Source organism: Salvelinus alpinus, chromosome 5 (assembly GCF_045679555.1).
Source record: "Salvelinus alpinus chromosome 5, SLU_Salpinus.1, whole genome shotgun sequence".
NCBI lineage: Eukaryota > Metazoa > Chordata > Actinopteri > Salmoniformes > Salmonidae > Salvelinus > Salvelinus alpinus.
Genome location: NC_092090.1, coordinates 8,881,499 through 8,905,552, shown reverse-complemented (window position 1 = coordinate 8,905,552; position 24,054 = coordinate 8,881,499). Strand labels below are relative to the sequence as shown.

At 43.2% G+C, this 24,054-nt stretch overlaps 2 protein-coding genes across 4 annotated transcripts in view; both read left to right on the top strand.

Annotated features, from left to right (window-relative positions):
* The first annotated feature begins 3 nt into the window (after window positions 1-3).
* On the top strand, window positions 4-4,692 carry LOC139575476 (heat shock factor-binding protein 1-like). Its single transcript, XM_071400476.1, has 4 exons — window positions 4-222; window positions 757-823; window positions 1,298-1,422; window positions 4,316-4,692. Exons 1-3 carry the CDS (start codon window positions 175-177, stop codon window positions 1,417-1,419), a joined length of 237 nt encoding a protein of 78 aa, XP_071256577.1. The 5' UTR covers window positions 4-174; the 3' UTR covers window positions 1,420-1,422; window positions 4,316-4,692.
* A 148-nt stretch (window positions 4,693-4,840) lies between these two features.
* The window catches only part of LOC139575474 (histone-lysine N-methyltransferase KMT5B-like), a 33,903-nt gene continuing 14,689 nt past the window's right edge, over window positions 4,841-24,054 (top strand). The window contains exons 1-2 of one of the 3 annotated variants that reach the window (XM_071400472.1): window positions 4,841-5,720; window positions 23,482-23,770. In XM_071400472.1, the coding sequence (XP_071256573.1) occupies window positions 23,572-23,770 (199 nt within the window). In that variant the 5' untranslated portion in view covers window positions 4,841-5,720; window positions 23,482-23,571. The other 2 variants (XM_071400471.1, XM_071400473.1) reach the window with 2 other exon arrangements.

The following is a 24,054-nucleotide window of genomic DNA, read 5'->3' as shown; positions in this document are numbered from 1 at the left end:
TCCCTCTCCGTTTTTGCCCGATGAGGTAAACGGCCATTACCCGGTTAAACCCAGGCCAGTGTAAAATAATTCCCTCAGTCATTCACGGTTGTTTCGCTTCGTCTGCAGAGAAGGAAGAGGACGCCTCGGACAAACCAGTGGTTTATCGTACAGCAGCGCCACGAATTTAGTGCAATGTCAGAGATCCAGGATCCGAAATCTGTACAGGACCTGACTGGGGTGGTGAGTCGTATTACCTAGCTAACGGTACCAAATCCTTGCCATATCCTATCCCATTTGAAAACCTGAGAACTAGCTAGCGTTAGCTAGCAGGCTGGCTAACTGGCTAAAGTTCTGCTATAACTGTTTTTTTCCCCAGTCGTTTTTTGTAGCAACATTAACTTTTTTTAAATGAAATAGTTGCAGTCAAATTCTGTTTAGCTACATTACCTTTGTTTTAGTCCTGTTTAGCTAGCTAGCTACAGCTATTATTATTGAAATGTAACTGATAGATGGGTGATAGATGGCTAAATGTAATTGTGTTCCGGCTTGTAAAGCTTGACTTTTGTTTTTTGACGACAAACGGCAAATCCCCATGGTTTCCATGGTATCAGCGTTGGAGGCAACACCCTGTTGTGTAGGCATCAGAGGCACCTTAACGCCCACAAAGTTCAATAGTATGCATGCATGCACTACGATTCTGCTATGCTACAGGATATAAACGTGTCCACCCACACATTACAACATGTTCTGTCCTCCTCTCCTCATTTTCTACAGGTCCAGACATTGCTGCAGCAGATGCAGGATAAATTCCAGACCATGTCAGACCAGATCATTGGAAGAAATATCCTGCTTTTACAATTTCAATGCTATTTTTCACAATTTCAATGTTATCAAAGACAGACTTTCAGAATGACACAGTTTTATGTCACAATTTAATTGGATTGCTCATAGCGTTGTCTCATAATATCAATGACTGCATGGTTTGATCATTCAGATACATGTAATGCACTCAATCCTGGCGGTTTTGTCAGCCGGTTTGAAGCAATCGTGTAAATCAATCAATCAATCACACTTGTATTTGTCACATGCTTCGTAAACAACAGTTGTAGACTAACAGTGAAATGTACGACTTTTGCTAACATTTCAAAATACAGAACATTAATATCGGCATTGTATAACTGATGGACCGCTGTAACAAGCAGACAGAATGGGTCAAAGGGATTGGTACTACATAGTTCTATGGATAGGAGTTTGGGATATTTTGTATTGTACGCATGGTACCTGAATGTTGTTCCCACTTCCTTGACAAGAGTACTCGATGAGATGAGTGGCCGCATCGATGACCTGGAGAAGAACATTGGTGACCTGATGACCCAGGCTGGGGTGGAGGAGATGGAGGCGGAGAACAAGGTCAAGGAGGAACAGGGCTCTGCTTAAAAGGTAATCAATATGGAGTCCACTGAGTGTTCTGCTTGTTTTTGTCATCTCCTATACATCTTTGTGTGTGTTCAACGGGTTTTTCCCAATTAAACTGTCCAATATTTGTCAACAACACTGTGTATGTTTTCAGATTGTAACTACTAGAACCCGATCCATATGTTTTTTTGGGGTCCGATTTATGATTTTTGGGGTGGCAAAACTTACCGATGCCGATAAACTGTTTTTAGAGTGGGAAATGAAAAAGGTGTCATCTTTCTACTCTGAATTCTCGTACATTTCCATCCAAAAGAGCAATTGTCCAATAACTACGCTTCAAATGTTGATTTCACACTTTGTGACAATAATAATGTCATGAAAATGGCTGCAGGTGTTCAGATCAGCATGAGATTCCCTTGTTTCATTCTGTGTATTCCATATCGGTTATCAGTGAATATCGGCCCATAGCGGTTAAAAAGGACAATATCGGTGATAGTACTGATACCCCTTGACTTATTACACATTTTGTGTTCCAGCCTGAATTTAAAATGGATTTAATGGATTTTTCTCCTAATCCATCTATCTACACACAATACCCTATAATAACAAAGTGAAAACATGTTTTTTATTAGTTGAACTGTTGCAAATATATTGAAAAATGAAATACAGAAATATCTCATTTACATAAGTAAACACACCTCTTTGCTATGACACTCCAAACTGCATCCAATTTCCTTTGATCATCCTTGGGATGTCACTACAGCTTGATTTGAAGTCTACATGTGGCCATGGACATGATTTAGAAAGAAACACATCTCTGTATGTGTAAATAAAGCCCCACAGTTGACAGTGCATGTCAGAAACTATACCATGAAGTCCAAGGAACTGTCCTTAGAGCTCTGAGATATACTGTATGCTTAATCACAATTCTATCTGGGGGAAGGGTATAAAACATGTTTAGAGTGTTGAAAACGTTTCCAAGAGCTCAGTGGTCTCATCATAGGAAATTGAAAAAATATGGAACTACCCAGACTGCCTAGAGCTGGCTGTCTGACCTAACTGAGCCACTGGGCAAGAACCCAATGACCACTCTGACAGAACTACAGAGTTCCTTAGCTGAGATGGGAGAACCTGTCAGAAGGACAACAGTCTCTACAGCACTTCACCAATCTGGGCTTTATGGGAGAGTGGCCAGACGGAAGCCACTCCTGAGAGAAAGGCACATGACGGCACACCTGGAGTTTGCAAAAAGGCACGTAAAAGACAGAGCATAAAGGCAAAAGATCCTGTGGTCTGATGAGACAAAATATATAACTCTTTGGCCTGAATGTAAATCAGTGTCTGGAATAAAACAGGCCCAGATCATCACCTGTATAACACATTTCCTACTGTAAAGCATGGTGGTGGCAGTGTCATGCTATGGGGGATGCTTTTCAGCAGCAGGGACTGAGAGACTGGTAACGATAGAGGGAACAATGAATGGAGCCAAATACAGGACTATCTGTGATAAGAACCTGCTTCAGAGTGCAAACAACCTTAGAATGGGGTGAAGATTTATGTTCCAACAGGACAATGATCCCAAGCATACAGCCAAAGCAACGTTGGAATGGCTTCAGAACAAGAATGTGAAAGTGCTTGAGTGGCCCAGCCAAAGCCCAGACTTGAATCCCATTTAAAATCTGTGGAAAAACTTGGAAGATTGCTGTTCACCGCCACTCCCCATCTAACTTAACAGAGCTTGAGACAATCTGCAAGGAAAAATGAGAAAATCCAGATGTGCAAAGCTGATACAGACATACCCAAGACGACTCAAATCTGATACAGACATACCCAAGACGACTCAAAGCTGATACAGACATACCCAAGACGACTCAAAGCTGATACAGACATACCCAAGACGACTCAAAGCTGATACAGACATACCCAAGACGACTCAAAGCTGATACAGACATACCCAAGACGACTCAAAGCTGATACAGACATACCCAAGACGACTCAAAGCTGATACAGACATACCCAAGACGACTCAAAGCTGATACAGACATACCCAAGACGACTCAAAGCTGATACAGACATACCCAAGACGACTCAAAGCTGATACAGACATACCCAAGACGACTCAAAGCTGATACAGACATACCCAAGACGACTCAAAGCTGATACAGACATACCCAAGACGACTCAAAGCTGATACAGACATACCCAAGGCGACTCAAAGCTGATACAGACATACCCAAGGCGACTCAAAGCTGATACAGACATACCCAAGGCGACTCAAAGCTGATACAGACATACCCAAGGCGACTCAAAGCTGATACAGACATACCCAAGGCGACTCAAAGCTGATACAGACATACCCAAGGCGACTCAAAGCTGATACAGACATACCCAAGGCGACTCAAAGCTGATACAGACATACCCAAGGCGACTCAAAGCTGATACAGACATACCCAGGACGACTCAAAGCTGATACAGACATACCCAGGACGACTCAAAGCTGATACAGACATACCCAGGACGACTCAAAGCTGATACAGACATACCCAGGACGACTCAAAGCTGATACAGACATACCCAGGACGACTCAAAGCTGTATTTGCCTCAAAACGTGCTTCCACAAAGTATTGACTCAGATGTTAATACATATGTAAATTAGATTTCTGTATTTCATGTTAAATAAATGAGCAAAAACTTCTAAACATGTTTTCACTTTGTCACTATGGGGTATTGTGTGTCGATGGGCGGGGGGGGGGGGGGGGGGGGTAAATGTAATCCATTTTGAATTCAGGCTGTAACACAACCAAATGGTGAATATTTTCTGATGGCACTGTATCGGCCAGGCTCTAGTAACTACTTTTTTTGTGATTTGAAAGATCTTTGGTTTATTTAACATGTCCTCTTCTCTTTCCACCCTCAGGTTTCCAAGTAACAGGACGGTGGAGACTAAATGGGAAACAGACAGTTTTTCAGGAGTATTGTATATTTAAGTTTTGATTTACTGTGTATGTAACATGTTTTATATTTACAGTCATATTAACTCTTGTAATAATGTTCACTCTTGACATTTTTTTTTGTTTTGTTTTTTAATTGATATTTTACTTGAGACACTATCCTGAATAATGGCTCACTCAGGTGACTCACTGGGCCAGTAACTGATTATGTCAACTAGCCAATTGAACATTTTAACAATATTTCAACACAAAACATTTACTGCTATTCAAATGTTCTAAAATGTTGTGTGTGTTAAGATTTCTTTACTTTCAGTCTTTTTCACAATAAACCAGGGCTTGCATACACGTTGGTCCTCTTCTCTCATACAGGTTGAAAACAGCAGTGCCTCGAGGACATGAGTTGTCCACAACATGTGACTATTTTGTTTTGCGAGGCACTGTATATTTTCCTATTTTGAAAGAAGCAGTAAATATCTCTGAATAAATGCCCCCTCGAGAAGGATATAATGCCCAGTTAAAAAGCAGTGAACACCCACATCCACCATACTCAAGGAGTATGGCTTTAAAAATGTAACAGAGCAAAGCGTGAAATGGAAATGCACAATTTGTGCACAACTTCTGCAATTTATTCAAATATTTTCAATTGGAAAGTCAGTGTATGACACATTGCAAACTGGTATATGTTACAAATGTGTCATTACACTAACTACCATGGAATTACACAGGTTTGGGTACTGATCTACACTGTCAAATAAGAAAGAACAACAACCCTGAAATATCTTGCTTTGTTTGGAAACTTGGTGCAGAATGTCTTGCAAGTTCATCTGGATAGGGCCTTCCACCCGTTCGTAGCCAAATCGGCCCAGCTGTGTGTGTGAGAGAAAGTCTTGCAGCTGGTAGTGTTTGCTTCTTTATTTTTTTTGTATGATTAAAAATATTATGCTTTGAACATGACATCAGCAGAGGTGTCTTAACAGCTGAGATTAGACAAATAATGTCGTTTATATTGCAGATTTCTGTATTACTCCTCTGTGCCCAGATTTCTAGATATATCGTTTGCTAGCGTGTATGGATTTAACTACAAGTACCTTAGAACCATAGCTACCGCACATCAACTTGTGCCATAGATAGGTCGACCGGTAAGCCGGTCTCTGAAAAACTGTTCAAATTGTACTTGGGGAAAAAAGAGAAGTGTGAGAGTCAATGTAGTATTGCCGTATAGATTAGTCCTTTGTGCTCACATGCCATCTTTATGCAGATAGACTTATAGCACGATATTTGCTGCTCTTCACTTGCGTTCTATCCGAGTGTGACTGCAGAAGAGCGTAGATCCTATCAACTGTCGTTGAATTCTTAGGAAGCGCTTTAGAGGTTTGTTTATGCAGCACTACTTTTGTGTACATCCGATAATTTTTTACAAAGTAAGGAATTAATGGTGTTTTATTTCTCGAAATCATCAGTTAACTTAATTTCATTGTCAAAACGACTTAATATCTGTTTAATCCTAAACTATTGGACATGATTGATGCCGAATGTCGAGAATGGCTGGAGTATTCCTTGGGTCTATTTCTTCTGGATGGCAGTGCTACGCCTTTCTCCTCGCTCCTGTGCTAGCCGCCATCTTGAATTTTAATGTTAATTTCTGAAATGTTTTGTTTCCGACGATATTTTCGATTACAGTGTCGTGCCAATTCTGGATTTTTTTGAAGGATTATCTAATGTTCCTGCTCATCCTGGAATAAATATTTAGTGAGTATTTACGTTATTTGTTCAGTCGTGATGGTCGTTGTAAGACGTCCTGCCACTTTTCTATAGGTGAAAATGTTTTGAGAACGCAAGTTACCTAGCTAACAACTGTGCAGTTTTGTAGCCAGTTAGTTACTGTAACGTTTGCCAGATAATGTAGCTAGCTAGCGCGCTATTAAACATGCAAACTCAGCCATGGTAGTAAGTTACCTAGTAATAAAGAAAACAACGAGATATGGACAAGATAGTCAGTTTGCCTGAACTAGCGTTAGCGATACTAGCTAGCTAGCAAACCTCGATTATTGGGCCTGGGCGAGTGTTTGTCTATATTGCTTTTCAAAACAGCTAGCTAACGTTAGCTACGTGTTTATCGTACATTGTTTGTATATTGGAGGTGTATTTACTCTCGACTTTATGTTGAAAATCACTAGCTAGATTGTGTCGGTACCTATCCAACTGGTAGATAATTAGCTAGCTATAAAGATGATTTGTTCTAGCTAGTTAACATGGGTGTTTTACTTACTGTTATTGATTAATGTTAGCTAACTAACATCACTAAACCCTGTTAACACCAATGCATTGAAACGAATATGATCAGTGCCGGTGAGTGAGATGTGTATGTCAACTTTCTGTAAATGGTCAGTCGCTTTCAAGTTTTCAAGCTATCCATAATTTGTTAAGCTAATGCCGGGCCACCTCTTACATAGCTATGTAACATCGCTAACGTTAGCTAAATATTGTGTAATGTACACCCTCTGACAGGCAAATAGGCTAGATTAACGGCGAGTTGGCTTTCATCAGGCCCCTGTTTGAAATGGAAAGTTGGCAAACATGTATCAGTGGTGTCCTTCCGGGTTCCTCGTTGAACGCTTTTCTCAAAACAGTCAACTAGCTAGCTAACGTTAACTCGCACATGATGTGGTAACGTTTCTGACATAGATGTACCAAATGCAGGGTACCCTCAGAATGAGGTGTTGCAATAATTTGCCCGCTGGTTTTTGACAAGGCCCTATCAGTACAACCTCTTGTGTTGTTGTTAGCTTGTACTGACGTAGCTAGTTAGCTAGCAACACTAACGTTACGCCGGGGCGTATTTCAGTTGCTAGTGTTCAAGGGTGTAGCTAGCTAAAGAAGTGTTACCAATCCATTGTTCCATAAAATAAATGCATGGCTTCTATTGCCCCTTAGTTTAACTTCCGATAAATATTTAATTGTAATGTGTTATCTGGCTGCCAAATAAGACATCTCACGCACGTCTCATACAAACGTTCCAAATTTGAGTCAGCCAAAGCGGCTACCCTCAGTCGACCACTAAGTGGCGCTGCAGATATAATCTAAATCTGAAGATTCTACACCATTTATATTTTATATAGATTTTTTTGTGGGAACTCAGTCAATATCTCAATTTCCTGTTGAGAGTTAGAATAATAGATAATCAATCACTTTTTATTTGTCACATGCTTTATAAACAACAGGTGTAGACTAACAGTGAAATGCTTACATATGGCCATTCCCAGCAATGCAGAGAGAAAGATATCAGGGCTTAACTTTTTTAGCAAGTAGGAAATATTATTATTATTTGTTTTTTACTTGTCCGAAAGCTCAAGACACCCCCCCCCCCCCCCCAAAAAAAAAAATAGAAAGTCTAACACACAAATAACATGCATTACTATCTTTCTTCTCGTAGAGCATCAGACAATGTAGGCCTGTCTCAAAATACAACACCGCCCCTTTAAGAATTGCCTGGAGGTTGGTGCGCCACCCTTGGTAGCCTATGAAATATTGCAACATTACAATTACACCCAAATACTTTTGGTCTTTTTCTAAAATAATACCCTCCAGGGCTTGACATTGAGGGTGTCTTGTCTTCCCTGGGACGGTAAGATATACAGTACCAGTCAAAAGTTTGGACACACTCATCCAATGTTTTTTTTGTTATTTTTTTTACTGTTTTCTACATTGTAGAATAATAGTGAAGACATCAACTATGAAATAACAAATGGAATAATGTAGTAACCAAAAAAGTGTTAAATCAAAATATATTTTAGATTCTTCAAAGTAGCCACCCTTTGCCTTGATGACAACTTTGCACGTTCTTGGAATTGTGCCAAACAGCTTCACCTGGAATGCTTTTCCAACAGTCTTGAAGGAGTTCCCACATATACTGAGCACTTGTTGGCTGCTTTTCCTTCACTCTGTGGTCCAACTCATCCCAAACCATCTCATCTCAAAAAAATCCAAGATGGCGTAGCAGTGTAGACGTGTTTCTTTAGTCCTCTCGTGTAAGTTTGTATTTTTTCGTATTTCTTGTATATATTTTAACATTTTTTTTTCTATCTCTTTTCGATTTTTACTTCGATTATACCTTCCGGTAACCTACCTCACCCAATGTGATACGGAATCGCTATTATTTTTTAACTTTGGAACACTTTCAAGAACCCCCAGTAGCTAACCAGCTAATCAGCTACAAGCTAATTTAGCCATTTTTTGCCGCTGCTAACAGCTTTTACCTTCTGCACAGACACCAGCCCTGTTATTAGCCTGGATATTACTCACCAATTTACCAGCATCGGACTGTCTCTCGACAACAACGCCGGATTCCTGCCGTAATCCCTGAGCCACTACTTCTGATCCTCACAGCTAGCTTGCAGCTAGCGCAGCTAGCGCCACTGCCACGAAGCTAGCACCAGTTAGCAAACACAATTCTACAATTCACAACCTCTTTCGCCATCGCCATTCCGGCTTGGATTCTCTGTCGACACGACCACGTCTGGTCTGCAGACGAATACCCCATCCGCTGTGCCCTCAACCGGCCTCCGTCTGAGCAGACCCCCTCCGTCTGACTCGACCACCCCCCGGGCTACTAACTTTAAACGCCGCGTGCTAGCTTAGTGGAGGCCTCCCTGCTCCATCTACGGCTGCCCCCTGGACACTATGATCACTTGGCTACATAGCTGATGCCTGCTTGACTGTCCATTAATTCACGGTACTCCATTCTGTTTATTTGTGTTTTATCTGTCGGCTCTGTGCTTTAACTCAGGATCTGTGTGTAGTTAATCCGACCCTCTCTGCCTAGTCGTCGCCATTTTTTACCTGTTGTTGCTGTGTTAGTGGACTAGCTGCTGTTATCTTACCTGTTGTTTTAGCTAGCTCTCCCAATCAAGACCTGCAATCACTTTATGCCTTATTGTATGTCTCTCTCAAATATCAATATGCCTTGCATACTGTTGTTCAGGCTAGTTATCATTATCATTGTTTTGGTTTGCAATGGACCCCGTAGTTCCACTCTCCGTACCTCTGATACCTCCTTTGTCCCACCCCCCACACATGCGGTGACCTCACCCATTGAGACCAGCATGTCCAGAGATACAACCTCTCTTATCATCACCCAGTGCCTGGGCTTGCCTCCGCTGTACCCGTGCCCCACTATACCCCTGTCTGCACATTATGCCCAGAATCTATTCTACCACGCCCATAAATCTGCTCCTTTTATTCCTTGTCCCCAACGCTCTAGGCGACCAGTTTTGATAGCCTTTAGCCGCACCCTCATCCTACTACTCCTCTGTTCCTCGGGTGATGTGGAGGTAAACCCAGGCCCTGCATGTCCCCAGTCACCCTCATTTGTTGACTTCTGTGATCGAAAAAGCCTTGGCCTCATGCATGTCAACATCAGAAGCCTCCTCCCTAAGTTTGCCTTACTCACCGCTTTAGCACACTCTGCCAACCCTGATGTCCTTGCCGTGTCCGAATCCTGGCTTAAGAAGGCCACCAAAAATTCTGGGATTTCCATACCCAACTATAACACTTTCCGTCAAGATAGAACTGCCAAAGGGGGAGGAGTTGCAATCTACTGCAGAGATAGCCTGCAAAGTTCTGTCATACTTTCCAGGTCTATGCCCAAACAGTTCGAACTTCTAATTTTAAAAATTAATCTCTCCAGAAATAAGTCTCTCACTGTTGCCGCCTGCTACCGACCCCCCTCAGCTCCCAGCTGTGCCCTGGACACCATCTGTGAATTGATCGCTCACCATCTAGCTTCAGAGTTTGTTCTGTTAGGTGACCTAAACTGGGATATGCTTAACACCCCGGCAGTCCTACAATCTAAGCTTGATGCCCTCAATCTCACACAAATCATCAAGGAACCCACCAGGTACAACCCTAAATCCGTAAACATGGGTACCCTAATAGACATTATCCTGACCAACCTGCCCTCCAAATACACCTCTGCTGTCTTCAATCAAGATCTCAGCGATCACTGCCTCATTGCCTGTATCCGCCACGGGTCCGCGGTCAAACGACCACCCCTCATCACTGTCAAACGCTCCCTAAAACACTTCTGCGAGCAGGCCTTTCTAATCGACCTGGCCCGGGTACCCTGGAAGGATATTGACCTCATCCCGTCAGTTGAGGATGCCTGGTCATTCTTTAAAAGTTACTTCCTCACCATATTAGACAAGCATGCTCCGTTCAAAAAATGCAGAACCAAGAACAGATATAGCCCTTGGTTCACTCCAGACCTGACTGCCCTCGACCAGCACAAAAACATCCTGTGGCGAACTGCAATAGCATCGAAGAGCCCCTGCGATATGCAACTGTTCAGGGAAGTCAGGAACCAATACACGCAGTCAGTCAGGAAAGCAAAGGCCAGCTTTTTCAAGCAGAAATTTGCATCCTGTAGCTCTAACTCCAAAAAGTTCTGGGATACTGTAAAGTCCATGGAAAACAAGAGCACCTCCTCCCAGCTGCCCACTGCACTGAGGCTAGGTAACACGGTCACCACTGATAAGTCCGTGATAATCGAAAACTTCAACAAACATTTCTCAATGGCTGGCCATGCCTTCCTCCTGGCGACTCCAACCTTGGCCAACAGCCCCGCCCCCCCCGCTGCTACTCGCCCAAGCCTCCCCAGCTTCTCCTTTACCCATATCCAGATAGCAGATGTTCTGAAAGAGCTGGAAAACCTGGACCCATACAAATCAGCTGGGCTTGACAATCTGGACCCCCTATTTCTGAAACTGTGCGCCGCCATTGTCGCACCCCCTATTACCAGCCTGTTCAACCTCTCCTTCGTATCATCTGAGATCCCCAAGGATTGGAAAGCTGCCGCGGTCATCCCCCTCTTCAAAGGGGGAGACACCCTGGACCCAAACTGTTACAGACCTATATCCATCCTGCCCTGCCTATCTAAGGTCTTCGAAAGCCAAGTCAACAAACAGATCACTAACCATCTCGAATCCCACCGTACCTTCTCCGCTGTGCAATCCGGTTTCCGAGCCGGTCACGGGTGCACCTCAGCCACGCTCAAGGTACTAAACGATATCATAACCGCCATCGATAAAAGACATTACTGTGCAGCCGTCTTCATCGACCTGGCCAAGGCTTTCGACTCTGTCAATCACCATATTCTTATCGGCAGACTCAGTAGCCTCGGTTTTTCTAATGACTGCCTTGCCTGGTTCACCAACTACTTTGCAGACAGAGTTCAGTGTGTCAAATCGGAGGGCATGTTGTCCGGTCCTCTGGCAGTCTCTATGGGGGTACCACAGGGTTCAATTCTCGGGCCGACTCTTTTCTCTGTATACATCAATGATGTTGCTCTTGCTGCGGGCGATTCCCTGATCCACCTCTACGCAGACGACACCATTCTGTATACTTCCGGCCCTTCCTTGGACACTGTGCTATCTAACCTCCAAACGAGCTTCAATGCCATACAACACTCCTTCCGTGGCCTCCAACTGCTCTTAAACGCTAGTAAAACCAAATGCATGCTTTTCAACCGTTCGCTGCCTGCACCCGCACGCCCGACTAGCATCACCACCCTGGACGGTTCCGACCTAGAATATGTGGACATCTATAAGTACCTAGGTGTCTGGCTAGACTGCAAACTCTCCTTCCAGACTCATATCAAGCATCTCCAATCCAAAATCAAATCTAGAGTCGGCTTTCTATTCCGCAACAAAGCCTCCTTCACTCACGCCGCCAAACTTACCCTAGTAAAACTGACTATCCTACCGATCCTCGACTTCGGCGATGTCATCTACAAAATAGCTTCCAATACTCTACTCAGCAAACTGGATGCAGTTTATCACAGTGCCATCCGTTTTGTTACTAAAGCACCTTATACGACCCACCACTGCGACCTGTATGCCCTAGTCGGCTGGCCCTCGCTACATGTTCGTCGTCAGACCCACTGGCTCCAGGTCATCTACAAGGCTATGCTAGGTAAAGTGCCGCCTTATCTCAGTTCACTGGTCACGATGGCTACACCCACCCGCAGCACGCGCTCCAGCAGGTGTATCTCACTGATCATCCCTAAAGCCAAAACCTCATTTGGACGCCTTTCCTTCCAGTTCTCTGCTGCCTGCGACTGGAACGAATTGCAAAAATCTCTGAAGTTGGAGACTTTTATCTCCCTCAACAACTTTAAAAATCCGCTATCCGAGCAGCTAACCGATCGCTGCAGCTGTACATAGTCCATCTGTAAACTACCCACCCAATTTACCTACCTCACCCCCCATACTGCTTTTATTTATTTACTTTTCTGCTCTTTTGCACACCAGTATCTCTTCTTGCACATGATCATCTGATGATTTATCACTCCAGTGTTAATCTGCTAAATTGTAATTATTCGATTTATTGCCTACCTCATGCCTTTTGCACACATTGTATATAGATTCTCTTTTTTTTTCTACCATGTTATTGACTTGTTTATTGTTTACTCCATGTGTAACTCTGTGTTGTTGTCTGTTCACACTGCTATGCTTTATCTTGGCCAGGTCGCAGTTGCAAATGAGAACTTGTTCTCAACTAGCCTACCTGGTTAAATAAAGGTGAAATAAAATAAAAAAATATATAAAAAAATTGGGTTGAGGTTGGGTGATTGTGGAGGCCAGGTCATCTGATGCAGCACACCATCACTCTCTTTGGTAAAATAGCCCTTACACAGCCTTGAGGTGTGTTGAATCATTGTCCTGGTGAAAAACAGATGATAGTCCCACTAAGCGCAAACCAGATGGGGTGGCATTTTTCTTCAGAATTCTGTGGTAGCCATGCTGGTGAAGTGTACCTTGAATTCTAAATAAATCACCAATAGTGTCAGAGCAAAGCACCCCCATCCATCACACCACCACCTGTGATTTTGCAGAGAGCCACATCAATTTACAGAAATACTCATCATAAATGTTGATAAAAATACAAGTGTTATGCATGGAACTTTAGATAAACTTCTCCTTAATGCAACCACTGTGTCAGATTTTTAAAAAAACGTTATGGAAAAAGCACACCATGCTATAATCTGAGTACGTCGCTCAGACACAAAAACAAGCCATACAGGTACCCGCCATGTTGTGGAGTCAACAGAAGTCAGAAATAGCATTTATAAATATTCACTTACCTTTGATGATCTTCATCAGAATGCACTCCCAGGAATCCCAGTTCCACAAATGTTTGTTTTGTTCGATAAAGTCCATCATTTATGTCCAAATACCTCCTTTTTGTTTGCGCGTTTAGTTAAAAAATTCAAATTCACGATGCGCAGGCACACTTAGTTCAGACTCTTCCAGACCCCTGACTCAATCAGCTCTTATTCCCTCATCCTTCACAGTAGAACCATCGAACAAGGTTCTAAAGACTGTTGACATCTAGTGGAAGCCTTAGGAAGTGCAATATGACCCCATAGACACTGTATATTGGATAGGCAAACCTACAAACCTCAGATTTCCCACTTCCTGGTTGGATTTTTTCTCAGGTTTTTGCCTGCCATATGAGTTCTGTTATACTCACAGACATCATTCAAACAGTTTTAGAAACGTCAGAGTGTTTTCTAACCAAATCTACTAATAATATGCATATCTTAGTGTCTGGGCCTGAGTAGCAGGCAGTTTACTCTGGGCACCTTATTCATCCAAGCTACTCAATACTGCCCCCAGCCATAAGAAGTTAAATTGTTTAACTTGGGTCAAACGTTTCGGGTAGCCTTCCACAAGCTTCCCACAATAATTTAGGTGAATTTTGTCCCATTCCTCCTGACAGAGCTGGTGTAACTGAGTCAGGTTTGTAGGCCTCCTTGTTTGCACACGCTATAGGATTGAGGTCAGGGCTTTGTGATGGCCACTCCTATACCTTGACTTTGTTGTGCTTAAGCCATTTTGCCACAACTTTGGAAGTATGCTTGCGACCAAGCTGACTGATGTCTTGAGATGTTGCTTCAATATATCCACATAATTCTCCTCCCTCATGAAGCCATCTATTTTGTGAAGTGTACCAGTCCCTCCTGCAGCAAAGCACCCCCACAACATGATGCTGCCACCCCCGTGCTTCACAGTTGGGATGGTGTTCTTTGGCTTGCAAGCCTCCCCCTTTTTCCTCCAAACATAACGATGGCCATTATGGCCAAACCGTTCTATTTTTGTTTCATCAGACCAGAGGACATTTCTCCAAAAAGTACGATCTTTGTCCCCATGTGCAGTTGCAAACTGTAGTCTGGCTTTTTTATGGCGGGTTTGGAGCAGTGGCTTCTTCCTTGCTGATCGGCCTTTCAGGTTATGTTGATATAGGACTCGTTTTACTGTGGATATAGATACTTTTGTACCTGTTTCCTCCAGCATCTTCACAATGTCCTTTGCTGTTGTTCTGGGATTGATTTGCACTTCTCGCACCAAAGTACGTTCATCGCTAGGAGACAGAACGCGTCTCCTTCCTGAGCGGTATGATGGCTTCATGGTCCCATGGTGTTTATACTTGCGTACTATTGTTTGTACAGGTGAACGTGGTACCAGACTTGTGGAAGTCTACAATTCTTTTTCTGAGATCTTGGCTGATTTCTTTTGATTTTCCCATGATGTCAAGCAAAGAGGCACTGAGTTTGAAGGCTGGCCTTGAAATACAACCACAGGTACACCTCCAATTGACTCAAATGATGTCAATTAGCCTATCAGAAGCTTCTAAAGCGATGATATAATTTTCTGGAATTTTCCAAGCTGTTTAGACACAGTCAACTTAGTGTATGTAAACTTCTGACCCACTGGAGTTGTGATACAGTGAAATAATCTGTCTGTAAACAATTGTTAGAAAAATTACTTGTGTCATGCACAAAGTAGATGTCCTAAACGACTTGCCAAAACTATAGTTTGTTAACAAGAAATGTGTGGAGTGGTTGAAAAACGAGTTTTAATGACTCCAACCTATGTAAACTTCCGACTTCAACTGTACGTACGGTCACTGTGGGGACAACGTCATCGATGCACTTATTGATGAAGCCAATGACTGATGTGGTGTACTCCTGAAAATCATCTGCGGAATCACAACATATTCCAGTCTGTGCTAGCAAAACAGTCCTGTAGCTTAGCATCTGCTTCATCTGACCACTTTTTTTGGTGCTTCCTGCTTAATTTTTACTTGTAAGCAGGAATCGGGAGGATAGAATTATGGTCAGATTTGCCGATTTGTAAGCTAGGGATGATTAGGTGACCGTGATGCTATGAGGGACAATTTGGGAATTTTAGCCAGGACACCGGCTTAACACCCCTACTCTTACGATAAGTGCCATGGGATCTTTAGTGACCACAGATAGCCAGGACACCGGGGTTAACACCTCTACTCTTACGATAAGTGCCATGTGATCTGTAGTGACTACAGAGAGTCAAGACACCTGTTTAACGTTTAACGTTAATGGTAATTATCCTTCATTATATTTGTCTAACATGCCTATATTTATGTAATTAAAAGTCTCATTAAAGATTGACTGCATTTTCTGGCACCGCCCTCATGTCCTCATCGCTTTGGAGATCTTGAGATCTTTCTACAACTTGATTGGAGTCCACCTGTGGTAAATTCAATTAATTGGACATGATTTGGAAAGGCACACACCTGTCTATATGAGGTCCCACAGTTGACAGTGCAAGTCAGAGCAAAAACCAAGCCATGAGGTCAAAGGAATTGTCTGTAGAGGTCAGAGCGGATTGTGTTGAGGCACAGATCTGGGGAAGGGTACCAAAACATTTCTGCAGCATTGAAGGTCCCCAAGAACACAGTGGCCTCCATCATTCTTAAATGAGGAAAGTTTGGAACCACCAAGACTCTTCCTAGATCTGGCCGCCCGGCCAAACTGAACAATCGGGAGAGAAGGGCCTTGGTCAGGGAGGTGACCAAGAAGCTGATGGTCATTCTGACAGAGCTCCAGAGTTCCTCTGTGGAGATGGGAGAACCTTCCAAAAGTACAATCAACCCGATCGAACAGTTCTGGATAGACCTAAAAATAGCTGTGCAGCAACGCTCCCCATCCAACCTGACAGAGCTTGAGAGGATCTGCAGAGAAGGTGCTTCATCAAAGTACTGAGTAAAGGGTCTGAATACTTATGTCAATGTCATATTTCAGTTTTTTATTTTTTATAAATGTGCTAACATTTCTAAACCTGTTTTTGCTTTGACATTATGGGGTATTGTGTGTAGATTGATGAGGGGGAAAAACATGTAATTTATTTCAGAATAAGGCTGTAATTAGGGATGAACGATATATCGGTGAGCATATCGGAATCGGGACGATATTAGCTAAAAATGCCAGCATCGGCCCCGATGTCTATAACGCCGATGTGTAAAACCGATGTCAAAGCTGACCTGCATACCTAATATAACGTAGGTAGATGACGCCACGAAAAATACCACGCTACACGTGCAACACAGTATTCCTAACCTGGTCCACAATGTCTGCTGTGTGGGTCTACTTTGACGTTTCAAAGGAAGATAACAAAAAGGCCATAGGCAACGTTTGTGCTGCTATTATTTCCCGAGGGGAGAAAGATCTTTCAATACCACAAACCTGATGACTCATTCGAAAGTGCATCACCACCCAGATGTTCAAGCTACGACTTAGAATAAAATCAGAAAACAAAGTGTACACTTCCACCAAGTTCAAGTCGTTTGAAAGAGTAAGAACATTTTTAGCGAGACGACTCAAAAGGTGAAATCCATTAACGCCATGATAATGGGATTCATTGCCCTTGACAATCAACCGTTCTCTGTCGTGGATGATGTTGGCTTTCGCCGACTGGTCGAGCACCTCGAGCCCCCGGTACACACTAATAAGTAGGCGCTATTTTTCAGATGTTGCCCTACCGGGGTTACACAGTATTTTTGAAACGCACATCCATGAGCTACTTGCTATGCGTAGCCAGGCACGACGCCTAACACCGTCGTGTCGTCAGAAAACTTAATGATGGTGTGTTGGAGTCGTGCCTGGCTACTCAGCCGTGCCTGGCTACTCAGCCGTGCCTGGCTACTCAGCCGTGCCTGGCTACTCAGTCGTGCCTGGCTACGCAGTCGTGCCCGGCTACGCAGTCGTGGGTGAACAGGGAGTACAGGAGGGGACTAACGCATCGATGCTGCGTAATTCTGCAGTCAAACATTTCATTATGTAATCAAATGTTTACTGCATATGTGTGCAATAAAAGTTCAACATTCACCTTTTTGCTGCTATTTCTGTCAAGTCTACGTGTACAATTTGATGCATACGTTGGGATATATCTACCGTACGCCGCACACAGAACGCACTGTAGCTACGTCTGCAAAGGAAACGCAGTGAAAACGCAGCGTTCCAATGGAAATGTATGTACGTCTGGTGTACCAAAACACCGCACCCCTGAGGGGGCCCCCAGTGTCAGCGTGGCAGATGTGTTGTTGCCTACCCTCACCACCTGGGGGGGGCGGCGCGTCAGGAAGTCCAGGATCCAGTTGCAGAGGGAGGTGTTCAGTCCTGAGCGTAGTGATGAGGTTTGAGTGCACTATGGTGTTGAACTCTGACCTGTAGTTTATGAACAGTGTTCTCACATAGGTGTTCCTCTTATCCAGGTGGGAGAGAAGGCAGTTTGTTGGGTCATCTGTTGGGTCGGTCCAGGGTGTCTGGGATGATGATGTTGTGAGCCATGACCAGCCTTTCAAAGCATTTCATGGCTACAGATGTGAGTGCTGCTGCAGGGTTTCTGTAAATGTTACGGGACCCATATGCATTGGGTGTGTAACCTGATTCGGGTATCCACCCACCGTGCTCAGAATGACACGAAATCACATTTACATTATGCTATTTAATTATAACAGAACAGACAAGTTGAGGATGCAATGACGTGTCCTTACCGCGCACTTTGAAGCCAACAGGACGAGTAACGAACAGAAAAATCACTAGCCAGTTTCAAGTTTGGGGAAGGTAACTTTCACCATAAAAAATGCACCTTTTACAATAAAGCATTCCATGCGTTTGCAGACCTATGTAATATAGCCTACTAATCCTAATGTGATGAGTAGATTTGTGTAGTCGTAATTTAGGCTAATAATATAACTCAATCACTGTTCACAATGCGTGGCTGAGCACGTGTAGCGTAGAGGCCTGGGCTACTACACTTTTATGACTGGAGACATTTGCAGAAGACTTTGTTTTAATACGCCAAATTACACGGTAGCCTACATCGCAGACACTGGCAAACGGATCAATAAACATGACATTGGCCATATAATGGCCCTATGAGGAAGGGGAGAAACTAAATAGAATATGACATACGTCTAAACTGGAGGAGGAGATGAATGTAGAAAGAAACGTTTTAAGTTGCACCGACCCAACAATGATGAATAGTGAATAATGCTCAGTGGGCACTCACCCGGGGATATGGCCGATGCTCTCCGCTGGTGCTTAGGAGATGGGCTATAGGCCTACTGTTGTTCCATCAGTTAAGTTGAGAATTATTACAACTAAAAGATAGGTTAGTCTTTTCATTTTCTACTCTTTAAAACGGTAGCCATTTTGCTTTTCAAACTAGGTTTTCCCGCCATTTGAATTTTTAAATATTGCGATATGCCTGGCTGGGCCGCCTCTACTTTTCACTGACTGTCACAACTCAACAATCTATTTGGTATTTGCCAAGCGAGCTGCCTTTCCTTCCAACTGTAGGCAATGTGATTTAAAAAGATAAAATGGTAATTAAGGCTAAGGGAAGCTAATGATCCTCTGTGGCCAAATCATGCTTTAGTAGCCTATATGAATGATTTGATTTACTTCTGTATAGACAGGAGTAGGCTAATTAGGCTATGTCATTTTGGTAATTTAATTCAATTTACTTAGGCGGCATGTCTATCAGAAAGCTTTCCTTATGAGCCTATGTCAATCTACCATCCCCCATTGTAGAAAAGTTGCTCTATTCTATTGGTCAGCTTGTCCAGGAAGAAATGGCCCAACCAGACTCTGGGATGATAGATCACAAATTCATACAACCAGTAGGCCTAGGCTACGTAAACATAAAACCATCTGATCCAACAGATCACACATTCATACAACCAGTAGGCCTAGGCTACGTAAACATATAACCATCTGATCCAACAGATCACACATTCATACAACCAGTAGGCCTAGGCTACGTAAACATAAAACCATCTGATCCAACAGATCACACATTCATACAACCAGTAGGCCTAGACTACGTAAACATAAAACCATCGGATCCAACAGATCACACATTCATACAACCAGTAGGCCTAGACTACGTAAACATAAAACCATCTGATCCAACAGATCACACATTCATACAACCAGTAGGCCTAGACTACGTAAACATAAAACCATCGGATCCAACAGATCACACATTCATACAACCAGTAGGCCTAGGCTACGTAAACATAAAACCATCTGATCCAACAGATCACACATTCATACAACCAGTAGGCCTAGGCTACGTAAACATAAAACCATCTGATCCAACAGATCACACATTCATACAACCAGTAGGCCTAGGCTACGTAAACATAAAACCATCTGATCCAACAGATCACACATTCATACAACCAGTAGGCCTAGACTACGTAAACATAAAACCATCTGATCCAACAGATCACACATTCATACAACCAGTAGGCCTAGGCTACGTAAACATAAAACCATCTGATCCAACAGATCACACATTCATACAACCAGTAGGCCTAGACTACGTAAACATAAAACCATCTGATCCAACAGATCACACATTCATACAACCAGTAGGCCTAGGCTACGTAAACATAAAACCATCTGATCCAACAGATCACACATTCATACAACCAGTAGGCCTAGGCTACGTAAACATAAAACCATCTGATCCAACAGATCACACATTCATACAACCAGTAGGCCTAGACTACGTAAACATAAAACCATCTGATCCAACAGATCACACATTCATACAACCAGTAGGCCTAGGCTACATATTTAGTGCAGTAGGCTACTGGGTGAATGGGCCTCTGGCTACCGGACAATGAGAGAATGTTGAAACCAACAGACCCTTCGAGAGAGAGTCTACTGGTTTCAATGGTATATGTATTTATAAAACAATAGACTACTGGTTTCAATGGCATATGTCTTTATATAACACTAGACTACTGGTTTCAATGGTATATGTCTTTATAAAACAATTGACTACTGGTTTCAATGGTATATGTCTTTATAAAACAATAGACTACTGGTTTCAATGGTATATGTCTTAATAAAACAATAGATTACTGGTTTCAATGGTATATGTCTGTATAAAACAATAGATTACTGGTTTCAATGGTAAATGTCTTAATAAAACAATAGACTATTGGTTCCTATGGTATATGGAAGTCTTTATAAAACAATAGTCTACTGGTTTCAATGGTATATGTCTTTATAAAACAATAGATTACTGGTTTCAATGGTAAATGTCTTAATAAAACAATAGACTATTGGTTCCTATGGTATATGGAAGTCTTTATAAAACAATAGTCTACTGGTTTCAATGGTATATGGAAGTCTTTCTAAAAAATAATTACCTCCTTTTGATATGGTTGGATTTTGCCTCGGCGACTTTGTGGCAAGGTAAACATGTTAAACGTCCAGTCCCCGTGTCACGTCCAGGACAGCCCACATCCCTTGGTTCTTCTCAGGAGCTCCTCCATCTGGCTTCCCCGTATACACTTGCAAGCTGGTCTGGTGTCTTGGTTATCGAAATGGATCATTCTGGAAATAATCAGGAGACATTGTTGCACGGAAAAGTTCTCTGCCAGTTTCTCCATCCCACAGGGATTCTGTAGATTCCCCATTGGATCTGAAAACACCAACAAGGATAAGATCTCCAAAGTATGTAAATGAGTTTGGTCCAACTCCTTCCATCTCTCTCCAAAAACACACCTTCCCTCCAAATTAGTGCAGTCCAGAATGATTTTCTGGATGGTGTCTGGGATGGACAGTTGAAAAGAAGACTATGTCCTACACTACTTGTATGAAATGAGTAACCGCCATCCGCATCGGCCCTGGCTGCATCCTTATCACATTAACAGTCATGGTGGCTCATTCCTTGGGCGAGAACGCCATTTCAATTTCTCTTTTCTTTTACATCTATATTTCTCCTCCTGCAAGCTGATGATGAGCTGGTTGCTGACGGGATGTTCCCGGGGCTGGCCCTGGGGCTGGTCCTGGGGCTGGTCCTGCGGCTGGCCCTGGGGCTGGCTGAGGGTCAATCTCATCCTCTTCTTACAACTCACTGTTAGATTCTGAATTGACAGAGACATGATCCTCATTCCAAGGTGGAAGACGCACCTTCCACACCAGCTTCTCTCTCTGCAAAAGTTGTTTCTAAGTCTCTCTGATCAGAGATTATTTTTGCCATACTGATTGATTGTGGTAAGGAGCCACACATGCAAAGCTATTTATTTGTTGTGTCCCTCCCCCAATTTGCACCTGGCTGGGGTAGAGTATGGGAAAATACAGAATATTTTACAATGTATCAAAATAATGTATCGAAATAACATTGTGCAGGTTCCCGCAAGACATTGTGTAGTTTCACACACTACAAAGGGTAAGTAGTGTGAGAAAAGCGAAAGACAGGCAGACAGGCAGGGAGAGAGACAGGTTCTTGGTGCTGTGTGTAAACAGCAGGCCCAGGGAGGAGGCAGACAGGTTCTTGGTGCTGTGTGTAAACAGCAGGCCCAGGGAGGAGGCAGACAGGTTATTGGTGCTATGTAGAAACAGCAGGCCCAGGGAGGAGGAAGACAGAGTGAAGGCACACAGCAAACCTTTTTGTTTCATTTTTACTTGTTTTCACCGACACACACACTTTTCCACACTTTTATTACCCTCGGGTCCAGCTGACCTAACACCTCGTATGTAATATAAATGTGTAGGGGGTGTGCACAGTGTGCGTTCAATGAAAATGAGCCAAGGCCAATGAGTCTCAGGTTGAAATAAATTAATCATTGTATAATTTTTATTTTAGTAAATGTTGAAAATGGGTCCCACAGACCCAAACACCACACAAGAGTTAATGAAGCCGGTGACTGATGTGGTAAACTCTTCAATGTTATCGTTTGAATCCCGGAACATATTCCAGTCTGTGCTAGCAAAACAGTCCTGTAGCTTAGCAACCGCTTCATCAGACCACTTCCGTCACTGGTACTTCCTGTTTTGAAGCAGGAATCAGAAGGATATCGTTATGGTCATATTTGGCCAAATGGAGGGCGAGGGAGAGCTTTGTATGTGTTTCTGTGTGTGTGGCGTAAAGGAGATCAAGGCACCTCTAGTTACACAGGTGACATGTTGCAGCGCCATCTCGCCAAATACACAAGTTGCAATTTATACATGTGGTTGTGCATCAGCAGTCTCATATCGTTCACTGACAGTCACTCAATTAGCCCTTGTCAGCAAAAAATATTATATTAGTAAGTTAGTTTAGCGGCTAGCTATTTAAACTTGTAGTAATCATGGTTGAATTACCGACCCCATTTCTCACTCAAATATCATATTAAAAACTGCAAACATTTCTCTCCACCTTATGGAAAAATGTGTAGAATTGTAGGAATTGAGCTGTAAAACTGCACATTTTTCTCTCTGCCCTGTTGGAAAAATCAGTATAATTGCATGAAGTTATAAAATTGCTACATCTTCTCTCTGCCCCATGGCAAAATGTGTAGAATGGCAGCAAACTTGCTTTAAAACTGCAACATTTTCTCTCAGCCCCATGGCAAAATGTGTAGAATTGCAGGAAATGAATCCTAAAACATTTTTTTCTCTGCAGTCAAGAGGGGAGGGGGCGTGGGGGCGCTTGAGTGCTTTGCTCGCATGGTGGGGGGGGGGCAACAATTTCTCGTAGGGCCAATGGCCGGCTCGGCCTGAATATGTTGGTACGCAGACACTTTGATCGGGCCTACACCCTATCAAAGTTACCATCTCCGTTCTAAACAGAGCAAATCCAAACAGAGTTCAGCTATCTCAGTTTGAGCTTTTTCATACAAGTAGTGGCGTCTATTTCTTCGGTCAAGAGTGGAGACCATGTCTTCTCTTCAGTATGACTGGATGATGTAATGAGATGGTGTGTGTGGTCTCTAACCGGACCTTTATCCATTCCTCTTCCCACCCCAGGTGACAGCCCCTAGCTTCCAGTCTTCCCCACTTCTGAGTGCTCCCCTCAACTCAGAGACTAAATGCAACTGGACCAGGGGGCTTGTGGGTATGAAGTGGCTGGGCCAATCCAAGAGCATGGTGTTGAATGGCAGCAGGTACTCCACCAGTGAGCAGCAGCCCGTGAGCCAGAGCCAGACCCGTTCCCAGCAGCAGCCTGTGAGCCAGAGCCAGACCCGCTCCCAGCAGCAGCTACACCCACAGAGGAGCTCTCTCCGACCAGGGACTGGCAGCAGGAGATGTAGCCGCCGTGAGTACTGGGACTGGGAATATATTCTATCATATGTGGGTCATATTCATAAGTGTACACCGTATCAAAACATTTTACAATGGGAAAACATTTTGCAGCAAAAACAAAGACTTTCTTATTGGACACGTTCAGGTAATCCTGTCCCATTTTAATTCCGTTGGGTTCAGTTTGTTTCCTAGTGAATGACCCTGGGCCTCTCAGTCTGTTTCCTAGTGAATGACCCTGGGCCTTGTTCAGTCTGTTTCCTAGTGAATGACCCTGGGCCTCTCAGTTTGTTTCCTAGT

What these genes read in the sequence shown, in the direction of transcription:
- LOC139575476 (XM_071400476.1), top strand. Translation starts at nt 175, where the DNA reads ATGTCAGAGATCCAGGATCCGAAATCTGTACAGGACCTGACTGGGGTG. An exon ending in TACAGGACCTGACTGGGGTG is followed by an intron (nt 223 to 756) that starts GTGAGTCGTATT and finishes CATTTTCTACAG; the next exon opens with GTCCAGACATTGCTGCAGCA. An exon ending in AGACCAGATCATTGGAAGAA is followed by an intron (nt 824 to 1,297) that starts ATATCCTGCTTT and finishes TGACAAGAGTAC; the next exon opens with TCGATGAGATGAGTGGCCGC.